The sequence below is a fragment of the Hesperophylax consimilis genome, chromosome 8 (assembly GCF_061612785.1).
Source record: "Hesperophylax consimilis isolate HC1 chromosome 8, BYU_Hcon_1.0, whole genome shotgun sequence".
Taxonomy (NCBI): Eukaryota; Metazoa; Arthropoda; class Insecta; order Trichoptera; family Limnephilidae; genus Hesperophylax; species Hesperophylax consimilis.
This window is the reverse complement of record NC_142843.1, coordinates 24,019,691-24,037,134: the sequence shown is the minus strand read 5'-3', so window position 1 is coordinate 24,037,134 and position 17,444 is coordinate 24,019,691. Positions and strand designations below refer to the sequence as shown.

The 17,444-nt window shown below is 34.7% G+C and overlaps 3 protein-coding genes across 3 annotated transcripts; 2 read left to right on the top strand and 1 right to left on the bottom strand.

Annotated features, from left to right (window-relative positions):
* Window positions 1–2,330: 2,330 nt before the first annotated feature.
* On the top strand, window positions 2,331–7,998 carry LOC149421753 (putative cytosolic Fe-S cluster assembly factor GH10760). Its single transcript, XM_089634529.1, has 8 exons — window positions 2,331–2,500; window positions 2,597–2,811; window positions 3,585–3,727; window positions 3,952–4,110; window positions 4,426–4,671; window positions 5,071–5,293; window positions 7,298–7,455; window positions 7,683–7,998. The coding sequence occupies exons 1-8, from the start codon at window positions 2,435–2,437 to the stop codon at window positions 7,922–7,924; spliced, it is 1,452 nt and encodes a 483-aa protein (XP_089490655.1). The 5' UTR covers window positions 2,331–2,434; the 3' UTR covers window positions 7,925–7,998.
* A 165-nt stretch (window positions 7,999–8,163) lies between these two features.
* On the top strand, window positions 8,164–10,573 carry LOC149421752 (apolipoprotein D-like). Its single transcript, XM_089634528.1, has 4 exons — window positions 8,164–8,498; window positions 8,575–8,705; window positions 9,133–9,335; window positions 10,399–10,573. The coding sequence occupies exons 1-4, from the start codon at window positions 8,358–8,360 to the stop codon at window positions 10,539–10,541; spliced, it is 618 nt and encodes a 205-aa protein (XP_089490654.1). The 5' UTR covers window positions 8,164–8,357; the 3' UTR covers window positions 10,542–10,573.
* Window positions 10,574–10,879: 306 nt separating this feature from the next.
* Josd (Josephin domain containing) lies at window positions 10,880–12,275 on the bottom strand. The gene is made up of 4 exons (XM_089634527.1): window positions 12,109–12,275; window positions 11,585–11,757; window positions 11,312–11,492; window positions 10,880–11,183 (listed from the first exon to the last, which is right to left on the bottom strand). Exons 1-4 carry the CDS (start codon window positions 12,187–12,189, stop codon window positions 10,887–10,889), a joined length of 732 nt encoding a protein of 243 aa, XP_089490653.1. The 5' UTR covers window positions 12,190–12,275; the 3' UTR covers window positions 10,880–10,886.
* Window positions 12,276–17,444: the final 5,169 nt, after the last annotated feature.

The window sequence follows — 17,444 nt, the reverse complement described above, 5'->3', positions numbered from 1 at the left end:
AGAGGGCAGCTTCCTGGGCGGAAGTGCCTCGGCGACCGCTCCAAGGGGGGGCGAGATGATGACTGCCGAGAGGGCAGCTTACTGGGCGGAAGCGTCTCGGCGACCACTCCACGGGGCGGCGAGATGATGACTGCCGAGAGGGCAGCTTCCTGGGCGGAAGCGCCTCGGTGACCACTCCACGGGGTGGCGAGATGATGACTCATGAGTGCGGAAATAAATCCGTCTTCAGCTGCGCGATCCGGCGACCGTAGCACGCCTGTGGTGGGGTGCTGGAACTAAAGGGGTTCCGATTTACACCACTTCGGTACATTGTTCGGGTCCATGGCGCTGGCATCGCCATTCTCACCGCTAGATTTATTATTATTTTAAAATATGTTAAAATTACATTTGCACAAAAGACCTTCAAACAATTTCAATATAATCTAGTCTTGGGCGAAGGTTTTTATTGCCGGGTCGCTGGCTTAACAATTTCCCATTTCAGATTTACGACTTTATGGGTGTATTTCTAAGTTGGCTTTCTAATTTTTTATTGCGGTTGCCGGCCAAGCTATTCACTAAATATTTAAGGTCTAATAATGCGAACTGCCGCCTCAATCTTTGTGTAAAATTACAGAGACATGCGAGCACACGTGTTCAATTTGGTCTTTCTGTGAATTCAAGTCACGTAGATACCTAGGGACATGTCAAATATTTAATATTTTTGGGGGAGAGGAGGGGGGTGTCTAGAGAATTAGATCTACAAATTTTCCTCGAAACATTTGAAATTTCCCCAGAATTTGACGTCATTTCGTTAAAATTTCAGAAATTCTCTACATTTGTGTGCTTTTTCCCCAAAAAATATTTTTCTCGCCTAGATCTTGGGGATTTCCCTATAAATCACATGAATGAGACCTTGCCTCCAAAAACTAATATTTCTGATTTTCTCTCTTAAATCAATAATAAAATTTCCTCTGAAATCGTAAGATTTGTGTGTAGGTCCGCCACGGGTCACCAGCTAACCGGCTCACTCGTTCGTGAACGACTCACTTCTACATTACACACGGAAGTTTTCTTGTTTGCACATTAATAATGTCAAATTTCGCATGAAATTAGGATGCATCGTAAACAAACTTTATGTGGACAGGGCTACTGTTGAACTGAAAATTATTCCTATAGAAATGATAATCGAAATTTACGAAACGTTGAAAATTCAACTACAAAAAAGTAACGAAAGGTTTTATTTTCCTTTTTCTTGGAAAAAATTTCCAGGTAGACTATTTTTTCCTGAACCCTTTTCAATAGGCTCTTCCACACGTACACTTCGGAGCGATGGTACCATGCGCCGATCCAAGCCGCGCCGCACGCAAGTTTCACAATGGACAATGCTGTAAGCCGTTACCTTACTTTAGGAGTTTTCTTTTACCGCCGCTCCGAAGTGTACGTGTGGCATATCCAATTGTGATCTTTCACTCCTATAAATAGGTAAGTTCAGCTTATATCCCTTTCAAAACGTGATGATATAAAATAGAGTTAGCGAAGATGCTGTAAAAAAATAGTATATTATTTAAAAAAATCATAGTGTGGATCATAGACATATGAATATTAGTAGACCTGCCCTAAGTGATTAAAAGCGTATTATCCCCACTCCCCATACCGGTTCCATTGGAGCCGGCTGTGCTCGCGTATGGCCTCAAGTGAAATTTGAAAACGTGACGTCATCATTCTTGTGCGAACTATGGTCGAGGCATCATCGGTTCATTTTACGAAATAACACAAAAAAGAGAAAAAGAGAATAAACCCAATTGTCGTATTACATTCCATATATAAGCATTATTTTACTTTATTTTAAGCATATTCACATCGTATAATATGAATCAGTTGTTACTATCACATCGAGAAACGTCTGGACGCGAAACACAAAGCTGGTTGGTTGCTGGAAAGTAAATTATGAACATTTATAAAAGTGTCTTAACTAAATACTTAAACGAAATATTCGACTCTGAAAATAGAACCGATTTTTTTTGCCGAATTTGGACTTCGCAAATTTGTTCATAACGTGGCGAGTAATTTGCGCTCCCATGTAAAAATGTCTATTCATTCAAAAGCAGATTTTACTTTTAAGAAGTAAATGGTGATATTATAATGCGAGATGCCTATTTACTGTCAGATTGATTTATTGACGAATCACAGTCAGCTTCACTCCCTTCGTTCTTCAACAGTTGATTTTACCCCTCGCCATTATCTTCTCGTCTATTAATTCCTATGGTTGTGGTGTGGATACAATTCTTTAACATTATTTGTGAGTGGTTTATTTACGCATCATTCTTTCTGTTGTTGTCTATGCTCTTCTTTTCCTGTCAAAGTACTGTCAGTTGTCAGTTTCACGATTGACAGGAAAATATTTAAACGTTATTATTACTTACATTCATCTTTATTTTCATATATATTTTAAACAATGGCCTCTCGTTTTAGTGGAGCATTACAATTGACAGATTTGGATGATTTCATCATACCATCACAGGTAATTTATTATGTTAATTTTAAGATTCTGTTCAAATTTTCTAAGCTTTTTTTCTTATCATTACTAAAGTATAAACCTATGTATATATATTTTTAGGAATGTATTAAACCGGTGAAAATCGAAAAGATCAAGATTGAAACTGGAGCTAAAATTAAGATTGAAAGTGAGGGCTACTTTCAAATATCAAATGGCTCGGAACACAAACTAAAAAAAGTTGAGATAACTCTTGCCGATTGTTTGGCATGCAGCGGCTGCATCACGTCTGCTGAAAGTGTGTTAGTGACAAAACAGAGCCAGGAAGAACTACTGAGGTAACTATAATAAACTCACTTGCACAACCACTACTTTAAAAATTCTACTTGGTACTTACAAAATCCTGTCAATCAATAATTTGAGATTTTCTCAGTTAGTGCACTAGTTGTCTGGCATTCAACGTTTGAAATCTTATAACAAGAAATTGAAGATTATCAGTATCTTCGATGAAGTTGCCGAATTTCGCCTCACGCTAATATATATATTTTTTTAAAGTAACACTTGATTTCAACTTAATTAATAAAGAAACAAATATTTACATCGGGAGAGATGGAGGTAAATATTTCCCTGCACTTCCTTGCACTTTTAATAGGCACAGATTATGTAAATTGTGCTTCGTTTCAATAACCTATTTGGTGCATTTAAATAGTTGTTTCTTGAAGTAATTGTTGAAACAAAGTGTAATTTCCATAATCTGCACTGAAAAGTGTGGCGGTTAGGTAAATAATCACAGAGATGGACAAACATGCACAACATAAGTTATTAGGTTTTTAGTTTGGGTAATTTTAATCATTTATGCAAATTCAACCTTCAAACTTAACTTACTCAAACATCAGATGTACAAATAAGAAATAAACATGGTTGTTACACATGACATTTTGAACAATCATCTCCCCAGATATAAATATTTGTTTCTTGTAGTAATTATGTTGAAACCAAGTAATAGTTAAAAAAATATATATATTAAGCGTGAGGCGGAATTCAACAACTTATCTTCATCATATCTTTTGTATTATGGCAATTCACGTGATATGTTTAAAAATGTTTTCAGAGTATTCAGTCAAAGGAAAGTTATCGAAGAGGAAATTGAACATGAAATAAAGTTGATAGTTGTTTCTGTCTCCGTACAGCCTGTATTATCGTTAGCTGCTAGATATGATTTATCTCCCGAAGATACTTGCCAAAAATTAACTGGTAAATTTGAATTTTAATCAATATTTATGTGTTTTATTTTCACTATTGAATCACTTGAGACATAAAACTACCATCTTAAGAAGTGAATATTACAATTGAATGCAACTTATGAAGTGCATGGCTATAAAAAAAGTGAAAAGCGTTTGTGTTTGTTTTTGTATATAATTTAATCTTCTCCTTATACCAATGCTTTTAAGTTTTCAGTATTAATGTTATGTGTTTAGGTTTCTTGAAGAAAAAGGGAGCGGATATGATTGTTAACATGCAAGTAGCTGAGGATTTTGCTTTGCTGGAATCACAGAAGGAATTTGTGGAGCGTTTCAAATCACATCTTGATAACTCTACCAATAAAAGTTTACCAATGCTGGCTTCTTCTTGCCCAGGTAAATTGGTGGATCATTTCAACCAATTTCTCGTTTTCTATAATGGTAGACTTTGAACTTAAAAATGATGAATAGATCCTGCAATTATGCACAATGGGAACATGGCACGCATGCATGCAATTGTTCATCTTCAATGACATCTTTTGTCATTATAATAAACTATGTTAGGTTAGAAATGCTTTATGAACTCAAAACTTCGATGACCTGCAGTACATCGATGCATTTGAACACCTTATGGAATAGGCTTGGTATGACATGAAACTGAAGTGCCTGTTTAAAATAATATGCTAAGGTTTTATGGTATATATATTTTAGGTTGGGTCTGTTACGCTGAGAAGACCCACGGCCACCTATTGCCTTATATTTCTACAACAAAGTCTCCACAGCAAATTATGGGATCACTTGTAAAGCAGCATTTGGCAAGCACAAAAGAAGTTCTACCAAATAACATTTACCACGTGACGGTGATGCCGTGCTATGACAAGAAACTCGAAGCTTCGAGAGAAGACTTCTTCAGTGATGTTTACAGCTGTCGAGATGTGGACTGCGTCATTACATCAAGTATGTAGTAAGAGATTTGTTTTGTTTCTGCTTTATTGATAGTTTTTATAATCTCTCTTATTAAGTCTGTTCGTCAATGCTGAGGATCGCGACGCCGACTCCAATTTCCATAGTGGAGAACTGAACTACCGGACGCTAGTGATACTTGTTCACTTCGGCGCGTTGGTGACCTTCCTATGCTTCTTCTGCCAATTTGCCAGTGACCATGAGGTTCTCCAGGTTGGAGTCCTCAGTTTGGCGAGCAACATGTCCAAAATATCAGTTGACAGACTATTGTATAAGCTGTTCCAGAATACATAATTCTAATAATTTCCCATAATCAATGCAAAAGCATTTCTTCACATATTTTGGTTGGCATTAATTTTTTAAAATTTTGAATATTGTTTTAATCACTTACAGTTGAATTAGAACAAATGCTTACTTCAGAGGGGAACAGTCTGAATGATTTTGAGTCCGTACCAATGGATTGTCCCTGGACCACCGAAGAGCCACAACCAACTATTGAACAGATGACGGCCCATATAGGCTCTGGATCGGGTGGATATGCAGATCACATCTTTCACTATGCTGCCAAGGAATTGTTTGGTGAAGATAATATTACCTTGCAGTACAGAAACTTAAGGTGATTCAAAAAACTTTTAGAGAGAATCTTCTTCTTTAGTCGTTTCCTCATTGCAGAGGATAGTGACCACAACTCAGATTTACCTGGTGAACAAAGCTCCTCCACTCCTCGCAGTCCTGCATTGTGTGGAGACTTTCCGGTTGCCAGTGATATTTGATCACCAATGTATCCGTAATCTTCCCCTGCTTCTTATGACTATGAGTTTCTCCAGGTTTGAGTTCTCAGTTGGCAAGCAACGTGTTCAAAGTATCTTAGGATACGCAATTATTATTATATGGTCATCAAAACATCGAAAAATTTCAGAGAATTTAAAATTCGAAAACCCAGTTTATTTAAGGAATTTGCAAGAAAACTCTCACTTCACCTACCTCATTCATGCATTTAAAAAAATTGAAATTGCTTAATTCCCAAAAACCGAAATTTTGAACACATTGCTTGCACATCTTAAAACGATTATTTCTTCGATACATGTTTACCAAAACGTGCAGTAGTCATTTTGATGAATATAGTCCATACAATTCAATTTGAATATTGTTATAATTCCACTTTTTTACATAAAATGAAATTACATTTTACAACATGCAATTATTGTATAATTACAACTGATGAAAAATAACACAAATAAGTTGTAAATATATTGAATTATATGAATATAATAGTAAATTGACCATTTTATTAGCAATACTTTACAATTTACAAACAAAACAGGATTTATGAGTATATTACAGAAGTCATTGAAAAAACTGTCACCCTCAATTGCAAAACACATCTTAGCGGGAAAAATAAATACAAATGCGCATGTATGATTTCATTGTCAGATGCAAAAAGCGATGTTGCCAGGTTTAAAAAATTAAATTAAAGATTTTTTTATTAGTTTCAATTCTAATCTAAACTTATTATATAGTCTTTAAACAATGCGTAACAAAAACACCGTTTAACGGTTGTGAAGTGATTTTTTATCAACACATTGTAGTCGGGAGCTTCAAACAATAGACTCTAGCCTATAGCGGGTGTTTTTCGCGATTAGCGCAAAAATATATCCTCATCCCTTTCGTTAGTATCTGAAGACATTTTTGAAGGGTAAAAGAAAATATCAATTAAATAAATTCCACTAAAAAACACGTCTGTTTTGTAACTCTGTATATCATAACTAAAGCACGTGTATATTAGCGCCACTCTATCTTCACAAGTAACGAGTGCCGGGAATACATCCAATTGCTAAACAATTTTTGTGTTATCTCTCATCCAGGAAATGATTATTGTAATAACATCCTCAGGATTATCTCATAAAAGTAAAGGTCCAATGAATTTATAACACGTCATAAAAATATAATAGGTACTCATATTCCCAGTACAACTAACAAACAATCTTTGAAATTTAACAAGATAAAATTGCCTAGTTATTGCAAGAGTATGTGTGTACATAAAAGAAACAATGGCTTATCTTTTTTTGTTATATGTGTGTGTAGTTTGTAATGTCTTCAAGCGTTTAGATTAAATAGTCACGGGAAACAATAATAATAATTTTCCTTCCTCGTCTTTGAAGTGGAGCCGGCGTAAAGGGTATTTTTACCCGTCCCGCTGATAAGCACCAGTCGGCCGCGCGGGTAAAAATACCATTCCCGCTCATAGTGTGTTAGTAAGGCTGTTAAAAAATTATTTGTTAATTAGCTGTACCCCGCCAAGCGTTGCTGTGGCTCAGTCTGTCTGTGCAGATAGAGAAACAATAGCGCGTGTTGTTTTTTCGTCCAACAGATGGTGCTGATGTTAAAAAAAACATGTTTGTCCGATAGATGGCGCTGTTTTTCCGAAAAGCATGTTTTTTCCTGTCACAGGTGACATCTATATAATATAGGTATATAAAAACACACGCATATTCGAATGCGACGTTGTGTTAAAATTTTAAAGCAATCGGTGAAGAACTTTTACATTTAAGAAAGATTTAACCAAAAGAATATTTACATTTATTTAGGTAATTTAACGCTGGAAACTTTTTATTTTCAGAAATCCTGACTTTAGAGAAGTGTCACTAGAAAAAGACGGGAAGGAAGTTTTGAAGTTTGCGATAGCAAATGGTTTCAAAAATATACAGAATCTTGTACAGAAGTTGAAAAGAGGCAAATGCGGTTATCACTATGTGGAAGTAATGGCTTGTCCCTCAGGTAAGTCCTTACAATGCAGTGCTTTAACATTCTATTTCTTCTGAATAAACGTTAGTATAACTTTCAGGGCCGGCCTTATTATCCGGCACTCTGGGCACCGACTTGCTAAGGCGCTGATAATACCTAACACCTAATAAGTCACCATTGAGGTTTTTGCTAGCGCCAGGTGCCGGTTGACTCAGGGCAGGCCCTGATAACTTTATATAATATGAATTCTTTCTTTACAGGATGCTTAAACGGTGGCGCCCAGGTGAGGCCGCAGACAGGAGAAAATTACAAAGAGTTAGTAAATAACTTGGAAGTCATGTATAAAAAACTTCCAGTAGTTTCGCCAACTAGTAATACTGTGGCCAGTAAACTGTATTCTCAGTGGCTCGACGGACAAGATTCTGACAAAGCACAAGCCCTGCTTCACACGGAGTATCATGCTGTTGAAAAGATGGATATGCCGCTCAATATAAAATGGTGAAAAGTAGTAATAAGTTTAATATAACATGTATACATAAATAATATAATAGATGTATACAATGATAATAAATAGAATGTGAGTATTTTTTATAAAGTTGTTTTATTTTTACTTCCACCATAAATTACATTGTAAAATAATTAAACCCCACACTTATGTTTTTATTTACCTTATTCACATTGAAATGAACATAGTTTGAACGTGATTATTTGAAATGCCCCAAAATTACAATGCTGGAATCACAAACGTTTTGTGAATAATTATTAAATCATGTTTATATTAACCATGGCTGACGACCTTTGACACGCAGAAGTGTGTTTATTTAATGTCCTGCATTAAACAGTCACACCGGAGTCTAGAGACTAAGTAGTTAATTTGAGTTGTTGCGATTGAAAACTCCTAGTTGGTAGAAGATATTCATGATTGTGTATGAATCATGTTACTCCACTGTAGAGGAAAAGTTTTTCACATTATTTCTCTCATTTCCATAGTTTTTTTACATTCAAAGTCTGTTTCATGTTCTGGCCTGGGAAAATGTCCTCGCTTCGCTTCACTTCCGAAATTCGACATCAATCGAGTAAATTTAAATAACATTCAATTTTAAATATGATATAAACCTGTAATAGAGGCTATTTTGAATGTTGCTCTGAAAGTTTGCAGGTCAATGGTTTGAAGTGGAGAGATCATTTTATCTGATGGAATTAGCCTCGAGCTGCACATTTCTAAACTTAACCCTTAACATGAGAGGCAGCCTGAATGTTGTTGCTTCTACAACTAACAGATGGTGAGCGCTGATACATATAAATATGTATTATAAAGTTATATTCAGGTATTATTTATTTTTTTCATTTGAAAACTATTGTATTCCGTAGTTGCGTAATTATTTCTTCAAAAATAAAGTAAAGACAAATTATTTTTGAGTGCATGTTTAAGGTACATATTTGTGTAACATAAATAAAACCCGCTCGCAGTCCCCTTTAAAATTATTTGATACTGTAATAAACAATTGTCCAGTCAGTGGAAGAGGTGGCATCGCATTTGCAAGTTTCAATTCTCCGGCTGGATAAGTCCTCCATCACAACACAAGCAAAATTTTCCACTTACTGTGGTGGTTGTATGAGATTTTCAAATTTTGTCATGATATTCGTAACCTGGTCTTTTTTATAAAAATTTTAAAAAACAAATTGAAAGGATGTTGATTTACTTTTCAGGACAGAGACAGTTTCCGTGAAAAGTGGAATGGCAATCCCAATGATTGAGGAGACACCTATCTTAAGATTTAAATTTAAGACGCAGCTGCCATTCATGGTGGCCCGTATGATTCCTGGTGCAGGCATTTACCACATATTATACACAGACTATGATAATGTCGCTATTGTTTGGTCATGTTCAAGTTATGCATTGATGTATTCAGGTGTGTTCAAATTAGTGTTTCCCAAACTACCTACCTACCTTTTTGTAGCATATATTACACCAGACCCCCACCCCCCATAGAATATAAAATTTAATACATAAGTAATTGGATGAGCCTGATGCAATGAAACTTTTTTTAAATATATCAATTTGAATGAATGAATGGAAATCTTGGAAGCGGAAATTAACCCACTTCCTGACATCTGATTCATCTGTAACTCAGCAGATAGACTCATTGTCGATGACAATGCATTTGAATCAACCTTTAGTGGCAAGAAAGCATACACATATATGCATTTCTCTGAAATTGGATGACGTTACAGCAGTTGATGTACGAAATTAATGTCGGTCCTATCCAATCAGGATTTGGTTCTCTCTGGGAACTCCAGTCCCCGGGGAGAAGGGTTCAATCCCAAGTGAAACCAATTTTTTCAAAGTTTTGAAGTTTCAAATTGAACGCTGTTGAATTATGAGCATTTTGTTTACTTTATGAAACCGACCGAAACAGTTTTACTTCCCATAAATAAACACCCTTGCGTATCTCTATTAGTTTACATTTCGAGGATAGGTACTATAATATCACTAAACTGTGCCACCACAGAGTACAGAGGGAATTTGACAAAAGAAGTGGGATGCGGGTGGAAAATCAGGCAATTGTAGGTGGAAATAAGCATTTCATCATTTATAAATGCATTTCTACATTTGTAGAAGATGAGATCTCAATAAAAGTACCTAATAAAGGATCCTCCCAGACTCAGTGGTGGCATAGGGAATTACTGGTCTAAACGCTGTTTGTAATAGGTAAAATTCTTATTAAAAAATGTTTTATTTATTTTGATTATGCACATTCACTACAAATAAAGGCAATGATAGTTTTATTAACTACATAATCCAGACACTTTTAGTTTAAAAGTTACATAGTACATTTTACAAGTTTCTCCGGTCTATAAACAATTATTACCACTTAGTGGACCCAGCCTGATGTATACAAAAATACTCTGTCAAAGTACTAAGAAGTATATGAACTACAATACATTTATTGATGATATTATGTTAATTTTCAGACAAACTTTGGATTCTAGGAAGATCTCAAGATATTCCGGCCCCGATGCGCATTGAAATATACAACAAGATAAGGACTTACGATCTGGATCCAGAAAGACTTATAATTTCCAAGAATCATAATTGTGTCTTTCCTTATGAATGAATTCTAACATTTATATTATATTTTACTAACATTTTTGTACAATAATGTAATACTTTCTGGTGAATATTAATTTTAAATTGAATTGAGCATGTAATTTTTTAAATAATCAATAAAAACATCTGCATTTTATGCATTGAATCCTTTGATTGAAACAAAACAAGCTACAAATAAACATAATATTATATCTTCATTTATTTGACAACATTTTTTTATCATTTAGTAATTTGCAATATGTATTAACAAATAACAAAATAAAATAAATACAAAACATAACATAATAAAAGTAACAATATTTACAACAGTATAAGTTTAAAAGTTATTATAATGAACAATTCATGGCTTATCCTATGTGGTTCCTTGCAGAGAATTATTACAATCTGACGATTCATTTGTATTACCTTCGCTTGTTTCACTTCTTTCTTCACCTTCTGGTTTTCTTTTCGCCATGTCATAATTATCTTCAGGTTGAATGGTTGTTGTCTGAGGAGACTTTTTAGAATGTTTGGGAAAGCAAGAATCTGCTTGTGACGTGTAATGGTGCTGCCAGGATTGTGTTTCTTCAACTTCTTTGCTAACCACTATGAATAGTTCCTTGTCTTTGCACTGCAGTTGCTCTTTCAGATACAATATTAAGTCACTACCCTGGAGAAACAAACAAATATTACACATACCATTATTGTTACAGCACAGGGGTTTAAATTAAAAAAAAACTCAGTTTCAAATGCAGGCATGTTCTTGCTTAGTATAAATAAAATCATGTGGGTACTTACTCTTCCAATTAATGCAGGCCCGTCAAGTTTAGAATCCAGATTATAAAAGTTTCCATGTATTTGCCTGAGTGTAATCCAATGACGCCTCTTGAGTGGCAACATGACAAATCCAAATTTATATTCCGAGGGCACATTTAAAATAAATCCACATATATTAGTTAAGTCCAAACAACCAGGATCTCTGAAATAACCAAGTGAATATAAATAAAATATACAAACATAATATATAGGTATGTATAGTATTTATGTTCAATGTAAAGTTTGGGTGCATACTTTCTTTTGTCAAACCAAACAGCTTCACATCCTTTCTTTTGAAGAGCCGCCATTATGACGTTAATATCATAATTTCCAAGTCCCAGAATGGACCTATGCGGGTTAATCCATACATTTGGAGATAGAGAATTGCAAATTATATCCAATTCTGTCTTTGAGTAAGAACCTCTGGCCTGAAAAATAGTTTAATTACAATTATAATTGTTAAATAGTAAATTATCACATTAAAAAGGGTTTTCAAGAAAATACCTAAACATATATGCATTCAAATATTGTTTTTTCCTTCTATATGTATAAAAGTCAAATACTATATGAAAATAAACATAAACACACATTACACAGAAAGGACGCACCTCTGCAAGCAAGAGGTTGTCGAAATATATAAAATACATATTAGTAATAAAAATATTTCATATAATCCTTGTCCAGCGATTCCGAATATTTACCGTAATTTTAATCGTTATGAAAAAAATGTGAGCGCGCAAAATTCAATATTAAAAACATCATTTATTTTTCAAACTCACTTGAAATAGATTATTAAGGGCATGAAGGGCGCAGAGTTCCTTAACTTGCTTCTCGTGATAAATACGATCTGCCTCATTCATTATTTAATGAACATTAGACAACGGGGAACGATTCATAATAAAATATATAATACAGTGATAAATTTATAGTGTTTCAATTTTGTAAAATAATGAAAACATCGTGCTGGCTGTCAGAACGTAGCATAGACAATCATCGTTTTTTTTTTTTTTTTTTAATAAATTTAATGGCTTTTCCGAACCCCAAAGGAGTGTTCTAGCCAGTGTCAAGAAATGTTCAATGTGAATTTGTAAGTAGTGTCTTATATTGTTTTTGTCTTGGTTTATTTTTTTCCCATATAAGTAAGTGAAATATTTACAGATTTAGATGTAAGAACTAGAACACTACATTACATTATAATATAATACAAAAAATACCTTAGGCGTTAACTATACAAGATGTCCATTTTCGGAGAAGCAAAATAATTAATTAATATATAATAAAAACACATAAATTTGTTTTTGACCACGATAGTTTTATTTTCACTCTACCGGTTTCGGAAGATCCCTTCCTTCGTCAGGAGAATATTTAAAACTGATCTACTACTACTACACAAAATATTGACACATAAATACAAAAATGTTAAGTGTTTGAGGGAGATGTGGACAAAGTGGGAGGGGTAATTACGGGAATTCCAGGAAGAACAGAGCGGTTAACTGGAAATATGTCAAGAATAGGACTATAAGACAGATTAATTTGGTTATTTATTATACTGGAGTTATTATTGAGGGATTTTCTGATTTCAAGTGCTTCTAAATTATCTAATTTTTTGCCTTTATTACTACGGTGAAGAATTTTAACCCCTGTATCTTTACTAAAAGTATGATCGGTGGAAATGAGATGATTGGCAAACTCCGAAAAATTATTAACTAATAGTAATAAAGGCAAAAAATTAGATAATTTAGAAGCACTTGAAATCAGAAAATCCCTCAATAATAACTCCAGTATAATAAATAACCAAATTAATCTGTCTTATAGTCCTATTATTGACATATTTCCAGTTAACCGCTCTGTTCTTCCTGGAATTCCCGTAATTACCCCTCCCACTTTGTCCACATCTCCCTCAAACACTTAACATTTTTGTATTTATGTGTCAATATTTTGTGTAGTAGATCAGTTTTAAATATTCTCCTGACGAAGGAAGGTATCTTCCGAAACCGGTAGAGTGAAAATAAAACTATCGTGGTCAAAAAAAAATTTATGTGTTTTTATTATAAATTATGATGAGCCACAAAGTGAATTCTTTTTACAATTAATTAATTAATAACTTGTAAACATGTATCTAATCACGAATGTGATCAGATACATATTTAAATATAAGTAAGTGAAATATTTACAGATTTAGAAGTAAGAACTAGAACACTAAATTACATAATAATATAATACAAAAAATACCTTAGGCATTAACTATACAAGATGTCCATTTTTGGGGAAGCAAAATAATTAATTAATAACTTGCAAATTTGTATCCAATCATGAACGCGATTAAATACACATTTACAAGTTGAAACAATTGATAATTAATGAATAAACTAGTATAATTTATTGTACTTAAAAATAAACAAAGCAAACTACATAAATATATGAAATTAAACATACCAGCAAGAGGAAAAATGAGTATGTACAATTTAGATTACAAATTGATACCGTTAATATTGAGGAAACTAGAAATTACTTTATATACACGTTTATCCACAGAAGATAACAGGGATGCAATGTTGTAAGGGGGTAATACACCAATACTGATCAAGTCAGGGGTGAACTTTTTGTACGAATTATTTATAGGGCAACTGAAAAAATGTGATTGAGGTCCTCTTCGTCGAGATGACATTCGCACATGGCAGAATTCTTGACATGTATTTTTGTTAGATGAACATTGTGGCAGCAATGCCCTATCCGCATGCGACAAATGGATGATGTTGAGAATTTGTTCAGAGAGAGTCCGGAAAACCACGGTTTTGAAAGAATCGTGGGCTGTATCATGAAAAAAACATTGCCTTTCGTTTTACTAGACTCATCCCAATGATTCTGCCATGTGGAAATCATGCTTTCCTTCAATTTTATGAAAATGTCATCGAGGTTTAAAAATTTATATAAAAAGTGTCCGGACACAATGGCATCTTTCGCCAACGAATCGGCGTTTTCATTTCCAGGGATACCACAGTGACTAGGTATCCAAGCCAAAACGATTTCTTTGCCGGATTCAGTTAATTTATGAATTAGAGTGCGAATTCCAATACAGAAATCGTCTTCCGGGTAATGAAAAGGTGAGGAGTTTAATTTTTGAAGTGCACTTAGGGAATCGGAGAGAATTAAGAAATTTCCAACGTGGTTATCGTCAATGTATTTTAGGGATTCAAAAATGGCTATACATTCAGCAGTGAAAACTGAAGCCTCTTTTGGAAGTTTAATTTTTTATTGACATGATCTGATGGGCAATGGAACGCCGCTCCCACATGGTCTGAAAAGGAAGATTTGGAACCATCAGTGTAAATAATTTTCCAGCCAGAATATTTTGAATTTAAAATTTGGATAAGCTTACTCGGAGCTTCGTGGTTGTTAATTATGCCAAGAGAAAGAAGAATATTTGGTTTACGTAAATGAATACGAAAGGAGTTTGAATATAAAGGAAGTCTATCAGATGGATTTAAAAGGGGTTTATACGCACTACATGTACAGAGGCTTTTAACGAGAAGAGGGATTGATTTGTTCCTCCATTATGGAAGACATTTAACTTGAGCAGAGAGTGCAGTTATTTTGTGCATTAATGGGTGATTAGTGAGTCTTAAGCATTTAAATAAAAAACTTGTCAGCCAAAAACTGTCTTCTAAAATGAAGAGGAGCATCCACAGCCTCCACTTGTAAAGCATTAATTGGGGAGGAACGCATTGCTCCGATAATCAATCTTAAACTTTGAGATTGGATACGGTCCAACCTAGCGAGATTTTTTTTAGAAGTGGGTTCAATGAGAAACCACGCATAATCCAAATGACTCCTAACATATGCATTATAAAATAGTTTTTGTGTGGATGGGTGACTTCCCCACCAGACCCGTGAAACGGCACGTAAAGTGTTGAGGCCGGCCTGACATTTGTTAATTATCAAATTAACATACGGGTTCCATGATAACTTAGAGTCTAAAATGACTCCAATAAATCTTATCTGGACCTGGATAGGGAGAATCGAATTATTTATTTGGACTGTTATATGTGGAGTGTAGAATAAGTGTAGGGGAAGTAACCTTGGAAAACATTGCTTCCAGGACTGATTTTGAAGGTTTGTTAGATGGATATATGTACAAAGAAATTATTGTAGTGTCAAAAACCTTTGCGGCAGTTACTTGAAAGGAACAACCAATTGGTATAACATCTACTGGGGAGAAGGGTAAGGATTTTTTAATGAAAAGAGCTGAGCCGCCCTTCCCATATTGACGGTCGTCTCGAAGACAGTGGTACCCCCTGACTCTGAAATCAGAATCCAGCATCAGCCACGTCTCCGAGACGGCAGCCACTGAAATTAAGTTTGAGTTTAATGTGTATAAAAATTCTGCAGACTTGTTTTTGATGCTATGACAATTCCACTGAAGAATCCTCACCAGAGGAGCCATTTCTAGTTGTATTATTGATAATTTGATTAGCAACGTGGGACGGTATAAGAATTTTGTTGGTGTTTAAAGTTTCTAGGATATGTAAAAATGAAGAGATTAATGTAGAGTTAAGGTCGCTATTATAATTATGTTCTTTACTAGACTTTGAAAATGCATTGGCATACGAAGAGGAAGGAAGTTGTCCATTGGGGAACCAGAGGAGAGATTCATGATTAGCATTATTTTTTTTTGTTAGCACTCTAGGCTTTGAGATCTTTTCAACAGTTTTCCTGAATGATGAAGATGAAGGTTTAGAAGGAATGGAATTTTTTGAATTTTTGGAAGTTATTTCTGAATAAGATGTTACGGATTTATTAAACATTCTTGATGCTTCCGCATAAGAAATGCTTTTCTCGGCCATTGTATATTTTATATTGCGCTGTCTAGATAATTCAGGGCAAGTTTTGCTGATGGACATGTGATTTCCGGAGCAGTTTAGAAATTTATAATTTTCCTCTTCTTTACTGCAGGAATCGCCACTATGAGACGAACTGCACTTAAAGCATCGAGATTCTGATCTGCAGAGGTTCTTCGTATGTCCAAATCTGCAGCACTTGTAGCACTGCACAGTTGGGAACACATAGAGCTCTACTGGTAGGGAGACATGGAACATGGAAACATTTTGTGGGAGGTCCTTACTATCGAAAGTTAGGACAACAGATTGGGAGGGTCTCCATTCTATGAAGTTTCCCGTTTTAAATCTATAATTAAGTCAGCGCGCTTTAACAACTTCAGCTTCAGCCGCTGTCCTGAATTCAACAGACAGACGGCTGCGGCCAACTGACTTTACCCCATTCCAAACAGGGTGTATTTTATTTTTGACCAAAAAGTGACCAAAGTCTACATCATATAGATTTGTTTGATTTCCATCTTTGGAAATTTTTGTCACATGTGTAATGAAAGGAGGTCTGTCTAGATTGTTGTAAAGCCGTGAAGTTTTCTTCAGAGGTGTAGTAGTTGGTGACGGGATTGGTGCGGTGGAAGGGTTAGCTGGGCTGATTGGGAGAGAAGTTGAAGAGGAATTGGTCGGAGTCAAAGTAGAATTACTCGCTGTTTTATCGATTTTCCCTATTTTTAGTACTAATCGACACAAAGTCAGAGGCTTCTGGTACATCAACGGCAATCATAACGCCCGATGATTCAGACAGTAAATCATCATCGGGAGGGTCGGGGGGTTTCTCTCGATCCATTTCAAAAGAGAACATACTGTTAATAACCTAAAAAAAGGGTTACCTTAAATGCTCCAAAGAATTATTTACACAACACAAATTTTTACGACAGAAAACAAATAAACAAGATAAATTTATGTTACACTAAATTTGCAATAGTATTTAAAGCTATTATCTATTAAAAATTAAAAAATTTGTAAGGATTAGTGAAATGACACTCTTGACAGCTGTCTACCACCCTTTTTCACAATCATCGTTGAATTACGAAATCGAACAAGCATTTTTGGGAATGTGTAGTTTTAGGAGTCAACATTTTTTTACGACACTAACACATAAAACAACTTGAGGTATGGAAAAAATTAAATTGCTAAATTAGAAGATAAATTTCGTAGAATAGACAGCAAATATGACTTATAGTGTGTAAAATGTTATGCATGATGATTAATGATAGCATCATGACCCT

What these genes read in the sequence shown, in the direction of transcription:
- LOC149421752 (XM_089634528.1), top strand. Translation starts at nt 8,358, where the DNA reads ATGTTACTCCACTGTAGAGGAAAAGTTTTTCACATTATTTCTCTCATT. An exon ending in GCTTCTACAACTAACAGATG is followed by an intron (nt 8,706 to 9,132) that starts GTGAGCGCTGAT and finishes TTTACTTTTCAG; the next exon opens with GACAGAGACAGTTTCCGTGA. An exon ending in TTATGCATTGATGTATTCAG is followed by an intron (nt 9,336 to 10,398) that starts GTGTGTTCAAAT and finishes GTTAATTTTCAG; the next exon opens with ACAAACTTTGGATTCTAGGA.
- LOC149421753 (XM_089634529.1), top strand. Translation starts at nt 2,435, where the DNA reads ATGGCCTCTCGTTTTAGTGGAGCATTACAATTGACAGATTTGGATGAT. An exon ending in ATTTCATCATACCATCACAG is followed by an intron (nt 2,501 to 2,596) that starts GTAATTTATTAT and finishes ATATATTTTTAG; the next exon opens with GAATGTATTAAACCGGTGAA. An exon ending in GGACTGCGTCATTACATCAA is followed by an intron (nt 4,672 to 5,070) that starts GTATGTAGTAAG and finishes AATCACTTACAG; the next exon opens with TTGAATTAGAACAAATGCTT.
- Josd (XM_089634527.1), bottom strand. Translation starts at nt 12,189, where the DNA reads ATGAATGAGGCAGATCGTATTTATCACGAGAAGCAAGTTAAGGAACTC. An exon ending in GTTTGGTTTGACAAAAGAAA is followed by an intron (nt 11,493 to 11,584) that starts GTATGCACCCAA and finishes TGGTTATTTCAG; the next exon opens with AGATCCTGGTTGTTTGGACT. An exon ending in GGCCTGCATTAATTGGAAGA is followed by an intron (nt 11,184 to 11,311) that starts GTAAGTACCCAC and finishes TTGTTTCTCCAG; the next exon opens with GGTAGTGACTTAATATTGTA.